General features: G+C 38.8%; 1 protein-coding gene across 1 annotated transcript; it reads left to right on the top strand.

Annotated features, from left to right (window-relative positions):
• The first annotated feature begins 27 nt into the window (after window positions 1–27).
• LOC110039892 (serine hydroxymethyltransferase, mitochondrial-like) lies at window positions 28–12078 on the top strand. The gene is made up of 16 exons (XM_089284210.1): window positions 28–228; window positions 1903–2082; window positions 2478–2557; window positions 2827–2942; window positions 3563–3647; window positions 4198–4279; window positions 4766–4888; window positions 5445–5513; window positions 6194–6264; window positions 6750–6809; window positions 7235–7340; window positions 7903–8002; window positions 8430–8473; window positions 9396–9507; window positions 10259–10366; window positions 11124–12078. The coding sequence occupies exons 1-16, from the start codon at window positions 43–45 to the stop codon at window positions 11252–11254; spliced, it is 1653 nt and encodes a 550-aa protein (XP_089140336.1). The 5' UTR covers window positions 28–42; the 3' UTR covers window positions 11255–12078.
• The last annotated feature ends 140 nt before the right edge of the window (window positions 12079–12218 follow it).

Raw genomic sequence — 12218 nt, 5'->3', positions numbered from 1 at the left:
AGTGATGGGGGTGGGGGAGGGGGTTAGTTTCGCGCTCTAATAATGTTACCGCTGACCATTTACACAGCCGTCCTTTTGTTGTCACGGCAGACAGATATAGATATTTTCCTTTTGCTCCTAAATATCCATTCATACTTCGCGTTTTATTTATTTATCTGTTATTCATTCCATCACCACAAACAGACGTCGGAGATGTTTTACCTTTCACGTAAACTTGGAGTTCTTAAGGTGAGTAGATTCAACCTAGTTATGTAAATGAGGTTGCGTAAGTTAATTGCACGTAACGTAGTTTTCCGCTCATTGCGCTATCGGAGAAAAACACGTTGAGATGGTTTTCTTTCGGAATTAATTACTTTGGTGGGGGGGGGGGGGGGGAACAATCGTCATTTTCACCTTTATTGATTGACTTTGTTAAGTAATAAATACTGTGTGATCTCTCCCCATGAAGGGACAATGATGCATTGTAAATTTAACCTTTAAAGGTGAAGTAGTTTCAACAATTGCAACAACAACAAATATACATAAGCACCATGAATAAACGTTTTTGTGAACAGTTTCTTTTAGATATAACTTCTTGAATAAAGCTGTTTAGGCAAGATATAAATGATCTATTACTTGATTCTGATAAAGGGAGAGGGGGTGAGGGAATTCTGGATGGGAAGTGCATCCAGTGTATATACTTAAGCATGTTCCCCCCGAGGGACTTGTCTTGATTTATTGAGGAAGACAATTGAGGCCTGGTTTCCATATGACTGCTGCAATCGCTGTGATTGCTATAGAATCGCTGAAAAACGTTCAGCAACTGTTCAGGGATATCTCCTGGTGCTGGTCCACAATCAAAGGACTGAATCTTTCAATGGATGCATTTATTTCTGTTCCAATCTATTTTACAAGGTTACACTCTCAACACTTATTCCATTTTGAATTAAAGCTCTCACATTAGTGGCTTATACATTCCATGAAATTTAATTGCAACAATACTGCGGTTATATTCTTGAGTCGCTAAACCTTACTGTATTCCATAGCCTTAAAATTTAGCTTATAATAAATTATTCTTTGTTACCCTTAAATCAGTATGTGACCTATTGCCTATGCAATCTGTACTTAAGTGCCACGCTACCATGCGACAGAAACAGTTAGCGTCGCGTGATGTAGAAAATTGACTATTATCAGACAGCAACCTTTGTGTTAACATGGGAACAACTCTACGGCAACTGTACATGTAATTGCAGCTTTCCCTGAGATTTGCTTTAGTTCTATTGCAGTGTTCTTATAGAAACTGCTCTCCAGACTGAGAGATTAGAGAGGTCACTGCTTCGTGCATGATAAATATACCAGGAAACACTGCATCCTGTTTGATCCAGGTCCTCTTTTGAGGCTATTTTTTTTTTACTGACTGTAACAGTCGTAATGATCAAAGGAAACTGGTTTGTAAGCAATACTATAAGCGTCACTCGGCTTTTTCTTTAGCAATAAATAAGGCTCTTTGTCCACTTTTTCCAGATCAAATTGAAATTTAGAAGTGTTAGTTTTCATGGTGGGATGGTAACTGGAAAACCCAGAGAAAAACCCTTCGAACACGGATAAGAACCAACACCAGAATCAATCAACTTATAACAGTAAGCTGGAGATAAAAATCTGAGCAACACTGGTGGAAGGTGAGTGCTCTCACCATTGCACCATCCCTGCCACCCAATCCATATTACAATGATCACAGGGCAGTCCTTGTAAAGTAAAGAGAATATAGAATGGTCTATGATGGATTAGCATACCATCCAGTTGGAATGTCAATTACTGCTTGTCACTTCATACTCAAGACACAACCTATTCTAAAGGGAAAATACTGAAAAACAAGTCCTTGAAGCACTAATTAAAGAATGCGATTCTCATATTTGTTTATAGCCTTGCTGGGACATTCTCTTGGGCAACACAACCCTACAGTCACTTTACCGATCCTCTGCAGTAAGGGCCACTATTTGGACAGGCCAGGAGACACTAGAAGATGATGACCCCGAGATGAATGACTTGATCAAACAGGAAAAAGACCGACAAGTTAGGGGACTGGAACTCATAGCATCTGAGGTATGATCGTCAAGATAATGCAGCTAATGTCAGATGTGCATGATACAGTGGTTTCATTATGGGCTGGGATCCAAGCAAATTGACGGGCTTTGAGGATGATTTTTCCTGCCTGGTTTGAATTGGCAATGACGGAAAGTTTTCTCTATAAATAGTTCAGTTCAAAATGTTTTGCCTGCCTGTGAGAGCCAGAACTTGCTGTCCTGCTGAAAATGTTCCATTAAACAAAATTAATGTTTTCTTTATATGGAGATTCGATGATTAAATCATTCATTCTCTTAACCTGTCTACTTGAATTTTTTTGTGTGAAGGTATTAAAAAATTGTGATATAATCACAACTGGCAATTGAGTATCTTGTTTTTGTTTAAATAATGTCCTTTTTACCTTTCTGGCTCAGAATTTCTGCAGCAGAGCTGCCTTGGAAGCCATGGGATCTTGTTTGAATAACAAGTATTCTGAAGGGTACCCTGGACAAAGGTAAATATGATAAAAATAATGTGACTGAGTAATCTTTTGAACAATATATAACAAGCGGAGTTTGTTCTTTCACTGGAAAATATCAATATTTTACTAACAATAATTATTATTGATTGCAAAAGGTAGGATACCAGGATCTTCACTGATTAAAGTTGTATATTGATTACATTTTCTATTTCTGGTATCTTCTTTCCTTTTGTTTTGATCTGTTTGAGAAACTCATTTCCACTTGCTTTAATTTATCTTTCTTTTCTTTGTGCCGTTGACAGATACTATGGAGGGACACAAATTATTGATAAAATTGAACGACTTGTTCAGAAGAGAGCACTGGAGGCCTTTCACCTTGATCCAAATGAGTGGGGTGTAAACGTACAACCATACTCAGGTATATACAGTTGAACCACTCTGCAATGGTCACCTTGGGGACAGAGGAAAATAGCCATTGTAGAGAGGTGTCCGTTAGTGCAGGCTCAAGTTTAGTGGTGTACTAAAAAATGTTTAATGTAATATGTCTTTAATTTTAATTAATGTGTAGCCTGTGTAAATAGATGCACCATCTTCTGACAATTTTTTTTTCCTTGGTTCAAAATTCAATCCAACAAATTAATGACCAGGTTGCACCAAAACCTCAAAACAATTGAGGCTGCGCCTTTGGTATCAGTTCATTCTTGGATGTCTCTGAAAAAGGTCATTCTTATAACTGATTCATACATACAGGGTTCGAAAAAAGTGCCTTCTGGTTGTCCAGGACAAGAAGATTTTCCTGCTGGGCAAGTAATCTTTCATTGTCACTTGCCTGCTGGGCAACAGATCAGGCAAGCTGTCTGCCAACTAAATCACTGAAAGAGCCAACTAAGACTAGCCCAGGACAAGCAAAATTTGAGAGCTGCTTGTCCCAAGGGCAACCTGGAATTCAAGTGTTTTTTCAAGCCCTGACATACAGTATCCAGTGCCCAGTTTCAAAGTAGAATGCATGTGTTTAGATTCAATTTGCTTGTACCTTAGGGTCTCCTGCTAATTTTGCTGCCTATACTGGCCTGTTGAAGCCACATGACAGAATAATGGGGCTTGACCTGCCCCATGGGGGACAGTAAGTTTTGCATAAACCTTAATCATTTGTACACTCATGGCATATATCTCAGTCTGTAGTTATTCAATCAGTTCCAGGCTCAAACAATTTCAAGTTTTAAACTCAGCTTACTGATTGCTATGAATATTTGTTTTTAACGTTAGCTCTGAAAAGGGGGTGTGATGGCCTTGTGTCCCTTGTGTTGTACTCTGGATTAAATAGTCCAGTTTCAACCCTGGTATGGCTCTCAAGTGCCTTTTGTTCTTGGACAAGACACCTCTCTCTTATGTCCAGGTCTAGAAATGGATACATAAATGTTGGTGCAATCTGACAAATGTATTTGATACTGGGTTATAACAATAATTTTAGTTCATCAATTATTGATGAACTAAAATCTTTTCCAGTGCGAGAAGCAATACTTGTCTCTTCAAAGTAGAATCTAGAATTTAAAGTCATGCCATTGGTGTGCCATTTGACCTGTTAAATTCCAAAGCCTCAACAGGTAGACTCAACAGATAAATTTAACTGGACACTCACGAGACACTGCTATTTGTCTGATCTCTTATTCCAGTTTAACCCATGGCTTTATGACTGACACCAAGAGGATCTCTGCAACATCAATATATTTTGAGTCAATGCCATACAGACTGAATGTAAGTAGCCTTCAGCAATAAAATGATGTGGAAATCATCAATCATCAATTCCTATTTCTCTACGTGGGAAAAATGGTGGGAATGTCAGTGGCAGATCCAGACCTCGAGCTAAGGCGGGCGCGGGCGGGGGGGTTGCTTGTCCTGCTGGTTTTTCTTCCTTCTGCGATTTTTTTTACCCAACATAGGTGGTCCCAGGCTCCCTGGGCCCCTCCCCTGAATGTGTAGCAGTAACAATAGCAGCAGCAGGAGGAGCGGTACTGTTGTAGTAACAGCAGCTGTAGCAGTTAGTAGTACTATAGGTATTTGTAGGACAAGGTTCATGAATTAGCACTTGGTTGGTTTGGTGTATTATTTGCACCCACCACAACACAAATTTTAATAAATAATCCCATGTTGGTGCTTGTAGACATTAAGAAAGCCTGCATGTTATGTACTCGTGATTGTCAATAAGTAATTTATTAACAATTTGTTTGAATGTGTTTTTAGGAGGAGACAGGCTTGATTGACTATGACAAATTAGAAGAAACTGCTCGTCTTTTCCGCCCTAAAATGATCATTGCTGGGGCTAGTGCTTACTCAAGGCTTTATGAATATGAGCGAATGAGAAAGGTACTTGTCTTGCTTTGGACATCTTTCAACTGTTCAGATTAATATTGATCAATCTATACCTTGCTTTACAGTTTGTAGGTACATGTGTTTAATTGAAATCTGAGAAATCTTTGTGAATTTTTTTTGAAGAAATAGTTTTAGGCCAAGAGGCATCAGACTTAAGTGGGAAACAGAGTTAGCAAGTTTGTCTGGTACACGCTGTTCTTCAGATCATACACACCCTTTGTTTAACTTGTAATCCTTGAGACTTAAAAGTTGTGCAAAGTTATGTGTAATAGTTGATTGACCCTCTATTACTAGTTAAAGTCAGTGACTTGGCAAATACATATATGACAGTCTTTACAAGTTGTGTTGTTAATAGACCAATTCCGATATATTAAAATTCAGCCTAAAACAATAGACCTCTGGGGAATAAACCCCACAAACTCTGTAGTTATTCCCCAGAGCCTCATGCTGAGGTCTATTGTGCTAGGTTGAATTTTAATATATCAAAATTGGGCTATTTGTTAATAATTAAATGCCCTGTTGGTAATGGTTGAGTTCTTTTGTATTTCAGATTGCTGATGAGCATAAAGCTGTTTTACTGGCAGATATGGCACATATAAGTGGTCTTGTAGCTGCTCAGGTAAGCAGGCAATATATCTTATTAGATGTTTTGGTGTGTAGTATTGTTTTTTTTTGTTTTTTTTTTTGCGAGTTGTGCCGTATTTTGACGAGCCTGTAGGGCGGGTCAAAATACAAACAACAAGTAAAAATATAAAGCAATACTACATACCAAAACACCTAGTAAGAGATTTATTATCCAGCTGTTGTAGTCAATAAATTTATCAATGAAAGGGGTAGAGTGTGACAGCTTCGCATGCAAGCGCCGACCTGCACAGCAAACAGGTTTTCTACTGTACAAATAACTGTACAATATCGCTATATATTTGGATTGTTATTTGGATCATATTTGCTGCAGTTGGATAATAATCCATATTATGAAACACCATGGTAGATATAGTGGGGTTGTGGGGAAGGGAGAGGATTCTCATAAAATTGTGAAAAATAGAAGGCTTAAAGGTATAAAGTGTTTTGTCCCTCTTTTCTGCATTGAAGATGGAAACATCAACTTTCACTCCAGCACCACTGTCCTCCCCAACTTTCTGTTTTTTGAGCCTAGTAAGAGGGTCAATCTGTGATCATTTTGGAGCAGCTCTAGATGTGCCTCCGATTAGTTCCAACATGACAGATGAAGGATCCATGACTTTGTGCCTCAGCACTTGACTCAATTTGCCTGATTGTCTTTATTTTGTTTCTGCACAGGTTATCCCTAGCCCTTTTGACCACTCCCATGTGGTTACAACAACAACTCATAAGACTCTCAGAGCAGTTAGGTACTGACAATATTAATTAATTATCCTTAAGTTTGTGGTCTTCATACTTTTCCTATGCATAAAGTTACAAGCTCCATTGTCATTAGTACTTAGGAGAAATACAGTCCAGCTGTGAAAATGTTTTGTAGTAACAGGCATGATAACAGAAGTAATAGGCAGGATTAGCCAGGATTATAAAACTCCAGTGTGAAGTAGGCAGCAAATAATTTGTTTTAGACAACAAAATAGGCTGTTTTTGGTACATTTTGTCAGGACTGAAACTTTTGCCTATGCAACAGTTCAACAATTTCTAGTTGGTGATAAGGCCATGTATTCTTTTGTCCTGCAAAACTGCAGTCCAGGAATTTTAACTGGAATGTAAATGGTCAATTTGAATAACTGCTGTTATGCTAAAAGTCATTTAAAGTACACTGGACCACGTGGTCACATATCAACACACTTTTTTGTGAGATTTCATTTGTTGTTCTGATTCTGTTCTCTTGCAGGGCTGGCTTAATTTTCTACCGTGTTGGTGTCAAAGGAATTAACAAGAAAACAGGAAAAGATATCCTTTAATTTGCTGATTAAAGAAAATATTGTGCCAAGTAACAGTGCTCATAGTAACACATTTGGTTCCACTGTCATCATCATTCAGTGGCCTAACCTTCAGTGCATGGGATGATGTTGAAGAGGTTTGAGTTGCAGCCCTCAGGTTTTTTTGTATTATGTTTTAGGAAAGACACTTTGCTCTCATAGTGTCCACAGCAGTCAAAAGCACTCTGCATGCAAATTTCTCTCCATCTTCTCTGCCAAACTGCCACTTTATACCAAACCACATCCTAACTCCTCCATTTTCATCCAAAACGTTAAGGCAGTCACTGAAAATGTTTAGCTTTGTTTAACTTTATTGATAATCACTGCCAGGTTACATTGTTACACAGTAAGAGAGGTCTTCAGTGCAATGTGATTTAATCCTTGACCTTCTTCCAGAGATCAAGTATGATTTTGACAAGAACATTGACTTTGCAGTGTTTCCATCACTCCAGGGAGGACCACACAACCATTCTATTGCAGGCGTAGGTGTGGCGCTCAAACAGGTGAGTAGCACTTGATTTTCAATCAGTTGGTTATCCTAGATTGTTAGGCCCTTTGCATTAACCATTCACTTTGATTGGCTAAGGCACATAACGAGAAAGAACAGATAATTTGTCATAGTATGGCTGCTGGTTACAGAGAGGTTTAAAGCATCGGTTTACAAATTTGATTACAAGTTCAAAGCAAAGCAATAACAAAGGAAGGAAAATACAGAAAAAGACATGAAAAATACAGACTGAGCACCGATCTACCACATACAAACAAAACATTATTTGTGTATCATCTTCATCTGTCAGTTTTACTTGTACAATTTAAAAAAACTCAACTAATATATAATAGCTTTTTACTAACATTTTGACAAAGGGTCTACAATAATACATAGTGGTATTTTTGTGCTAAGTACAATGATTTTACAGCAAGGAACTTTTTGCAAGGCCAGCATTGAACATAATTTGCAGTGCAAGGTTAATACTGTTTTGCATTATTATATTTATCTAGAGCTCAGATTTTAAGAATAACTTACAGTATGATGGTAGAGGTAATATTTAGCAATTAATGTTTCAGGCACAAAGCCCAATGTTTAAGGAATACCAGCTTCAGGTATTAAAGAATGCCAAGTCCATGGCAAAAGCTTTGTCAGATTCAGGATATTCTATGGTGTCTGGTAAGGATTAGCAACCTTAATATTTTGGGTTAATGAATGAATCTATAAATTAAACAGTAAGATGTTCATCACTGGTATAGATCAGATTTTAAATCTGCATAAAGAAGTGTAAACCATGTATTAGGCCAGGGCTCTCAATAAGGGAGCGGTAATCCGTAACAGCTGCTATGGTTGGGTATGTTTGATGGGCCCTTTGATGTTACGGGTGAACTTGCCAGTAGTTGATACAATTCACCCATTTTGTGAAGATCAAGGCTACATGTGAATCAGACTTAATGACAGCCCTGTAGGCTGTCATAAAACACTCCAGTAATTTGACATTCCTCTTGTGCTCTCAAATTCCTGTTCTTTTTATGGCACTATAATACCTAGTCTTGACTTCTTTATTGGTTTTTAATTAAATATTTTGCTGTCGTTTGCTTGACAGGTGGAACAGACAATCATCTTGTTCTCCTTGACTTGAGACCAAAGGTGAGCTGGAAAAAACACAATCCTTCAAGCACGGTTCGTTCTTGGGGGGGGGGGGGGGGGGGGGGGTTGGGGTGGAAACTCCTATGTAAAAAAGGACAGTTGTACTTGTCATATTTTTAAGGGTTGAAAAAGTGGCTTTGCTACCTCTCGGGGCATTGTGCCTCAAAAGGTTGATAGTGGGAGCTTTCACGGTACCTTTTAGGGCGTTGTGCTGAAAAACGTCAGTGTCAGTTTGTGTTGTTTTAGAATTGGTACCTCTTAGGGGAGAAAAACATTTCAAGCCACGCCCACAAAACAGGATCTTTGTACCTCTTAGGGTTTTTTTTTTAAATTTCCGACAAGCACCCCCGTCGTTTTCATGTAGGAGTTCCCCCCGGAGGTTCATTATTTCTCCATTAAAAAATTGTGGATTGGCAATTGGGGGTCTAAATCTTGCCTCTGTGATATGCTGATGAACATTCCTTGAGAAAACGTTGCAAGTAGTTTTTACTGGTAAAGGTAGAAAGCAAATGCCAAGGGAAACGATAACTAGGCAATTAATCGGTACTGCTTCAAGATTGTAGTTGTTTGTCAATTTGGATAAATTGCGAACAAGCGCTCTCTCTTGAGCTGCCAAGAGCGCTTGCTTGGGTGCTTGAAACAAGTAAAGTGACATATTGATTGCTAAGCAAGTCAATGTGTTTGTATCTTTGCATTAAATTAAACAAAAACAACTTTTATCCATAGTGTCATAGATTACAGTGACCAGGCCATACCTTTGGGCATATAATCCATCGTAGGCCGCTCATAGAGTCACCCTGCTGTTTCCTTGCAGTATTAATTTTAACAGTAGGTGAACTGTATGTGCCTTACCAGCAGTACTTGCCACGCCTTTGTGAACGGGAACTTTTTGTTCAAAGCAGTGTTACTTTTTATTTCTCAGGGAATTGACGGAGCCCGTGTAGAGAAGGTTCTAGAAATGGCGTCAATAACTGCAAACAAGAACACGTGTCCAGGAGATAAGAGTGCTTTAAAACCCGGAGGACTCAGACTGGGTGTGTGAAATGTTATCCGGTATTTTTTTCATGTCTGGTGCTGAAAGATTGCGGCGTTGAACACGGTGCAAATTTGTTAGCCTTTGAAAAACATATCTGCACTTAGCAATTCAAAATTCTAACCGTGCTTTGAAATGTTTCATAGCATTTCCAACGGAAATAAATTTTTCTCACGAAACAAAGTTAACTTTCCTCAAACCATGAGCGTCCATCATTAGATTATGCACGTTAACGTGTACTGAGGCCCCGTCACTTCCCCGGATTTATTTCTACAGTTAGGCCTTCAAACGCTCTTCAAACCGGAGGAATTTGAAAACGCTGGCTTTTCGTCTTCGTGTGGACGGAAAACATTTCGAAAACGGACCTTTTCGAAAACAATGGCGTCACGATAACCATGTGATTTCCCTGACCGAGTTTTCCTCAAACCCAAATCCAAAATGACCGGTGATTGTTGCGTTTTTTAATTCCTCCGGCGTAGTGTGGACTGAACCTAAGTTTGATAGCGCGACTTTGCTAGTGATACTACAGTTGCAAATTCTTCTGTTCGTGAACAAAGTAAATATGTCAAAGTAGCAACTCTCCCCGCTGATTGCTATAAGTTCTTTTATTTGCGGTTCTGAGAATTTAGTGCTATATCAAGACAACATCATAAGCTGATGATTTTCTTTATTTTCATCACTTGTCTGCGTTACAATGCAGTGATACTGTGAGGAGAAGTTAAGAGTTGATCACTCATTCCTTTGTTTTGTAGGAGTACCCGCTTTAACATCTCGCAATTTTAAAGAAGCTGACTTTGTTAAAGTTGTGGAGTACCTTGACAGAGGAGTAAAGATTGCTTTAGAGGCGCAAAGCGCAACAGGTAAGAAAGTACAGGTCTGTTGTGAGAGGACGGTACCAATCCACCGTAAAAAAAAAGATGGCGGCTGTACATTTTACCACAATGCCTCGCGAAGCTAACACAGCCCTAAAGGCACAAAGAAAGCTTTATAATTACAATATTTGTCCCTGCACTAAGGATATTAAGTAGCCTAGGTTTGAAGATTTTATAACGTTTCTGAACATTTTTATGAACGTTGTTTAGGTTTAAGTGCACTAAGAACTATCGGTAAATGTACCAGTCGCCATCTTTTTTCCCACGGAGGATTGGGGAAGCCTGTCGCTTTCTCGACTCAATCTCTGTCTCACAGACATATCTTATATTCATTCTTTGACTTAGTCTTAGGGCACAGATGTCTAAAAAACTGAAACACAATTGTGTATTTCCCCTTGCAGTTATAGGTGACCTGTACAATCGTTTGCCCAGTATGTTAGGTTTACAGACCGGTGTAATTAGTTTAGAAATTAAATCAATTGAAATAATTTGATTGTTATACAATGGTGGTGTTTCACATTATGGTGGCAGCCATTTCAAATTTGACCGAAGATCACAAACTAGTGACAAAACAGTTGAATTATGATTAAGGAGACATCGATGATGTCTGCAATGCTTTGAAATCAACTTCAATTTGTGCCCATATCTTTGAAGCTTATAACTATTCTGTTGCGACTTCTAATAACAGCTGAGAAATGCTTTTATTTACTGTTTTGTTTTTTCGTTTCTCGCTTCCTCCTTCAAGGTGACGTTATGAAGGACTTCCTCTCGCACATTGATTCCAACACAGAAATCAAAGCAAAGATTGATACTCTCAGGGGAGAGGTGGAGAGCTTTGCCAGAAGTTTCCCAATGCCTGGATTTGACAATCACTGAATGACATGAAAATGAGAATATGAAATTTACCTGTTTAGCTCTACCCCTCTTCCTGTCACGTGCGTCACGCCACTGATTTTATGGAGAAGTGAGCTGTTGATCTTTCGGGAGTTGAAAAGTTTTAAAATAGTCATGAATGAAACAGAGACAATACTAATATAAATGATCAAAGGTAATGGTTGCTATAAAAACCGTCTTGCTGCCCTTTAACTTGTTGAAATTGAATTGAAAGGTACTGTATTGACAAAGAGTGAAAATTTTATCAATTTACTGTTAAGCGCTATGTAAATGCTGATGTTACGCGATTATCGTGTTTTTAGTCATCTTGAACCTGACTTTTTTATCCGCTTTTACAGCAGTAAAACATCTCGTAAGCAACTGCTAACACAGCCCGCGTAGTAAGCATTCCCGTACAGAGGATAAGGCTCTTTTTCGCATTCCGTACCCCCGTCTCTGTCGACTTTTTTCCACAATTTTCGCGCGACCAACAGGCCAGAATCTCTTTGCTCGTACCGGAACGCTTGCTACGCAGGCTGCTTCTAAACAGTTTGGAAAGCGTAGGATTACGACAAGAGCACGATACGAGCTGCGTTAGGTCCTGTATTGATAGGTAATCACATCGACAATTCTTGTCCGTCTGCGAAGTGGTAACTTTTGGTAATACCACACAACTTACAATGTTGTACCAAAATACATCCATGGAACAACCCGAGAAAGAGTAACTGCCAAAAGAGACCCATTCAGGACAATCGAACAGAAACGTAAGTTAAGGCATTAAATGTATGACTGGTATAAATTCTGACAAATAAAAATTGAATAAGCTGTTTGTGTTGAATAAGTGATCAAACAGTTTTCGACTCATTGCGATCTCGACGAACTTACGACAAAATGGAGGGTCTGTGCGTGGACGGACTAGTAGGAACGACGACCACACCCATCATATTAATAGGGGAGTACCTCAACC

The sequence above is a fragment of the Orbicella faveolata genome, unplaced genomic scaffold (assembly GCF_042242905.1).
Source record: "Orbicella faveolata isolate gen_17 unplaced genomic scaffold, um_ofav_v1 contig_13, whole genome shotgun sequence".
In the NCBI taxonomy this organism is placed as follows: Eukaryota; Metazoa; Cnidaria; class Anthozoa; order Scleractinia; family Merulinidae; genus Orbicella; species Orbicella faveolata.
This window is presented reverse-complemented; position numbering and strand designations above follow the sequence as displayed.

Bases quoted from the DNA above. Each gene is read 5' to 3' on its own strand.
- LOC110039892 (XM_089284210.1), top strand. From the start codon at position 43: ATGTTACCGCTGACCATTTACACAGCCGTCCTTTTGTTGTCACGGCAG. The intron at 2,558-2,826 runs GTAAATATGATA...TGCCGTTGACAG, and splicing joins GAAGGGTACCCTGGACAAAG to ATACTATGGAGGGACACAAA. The intron at 4,280-4,765 runs GTAAGTAGCCTT...ATGTGTTTTTAG, and splicing joins CAATGCCATACAGACTGAAT to GAGGAGACAGGCTTGATTGA.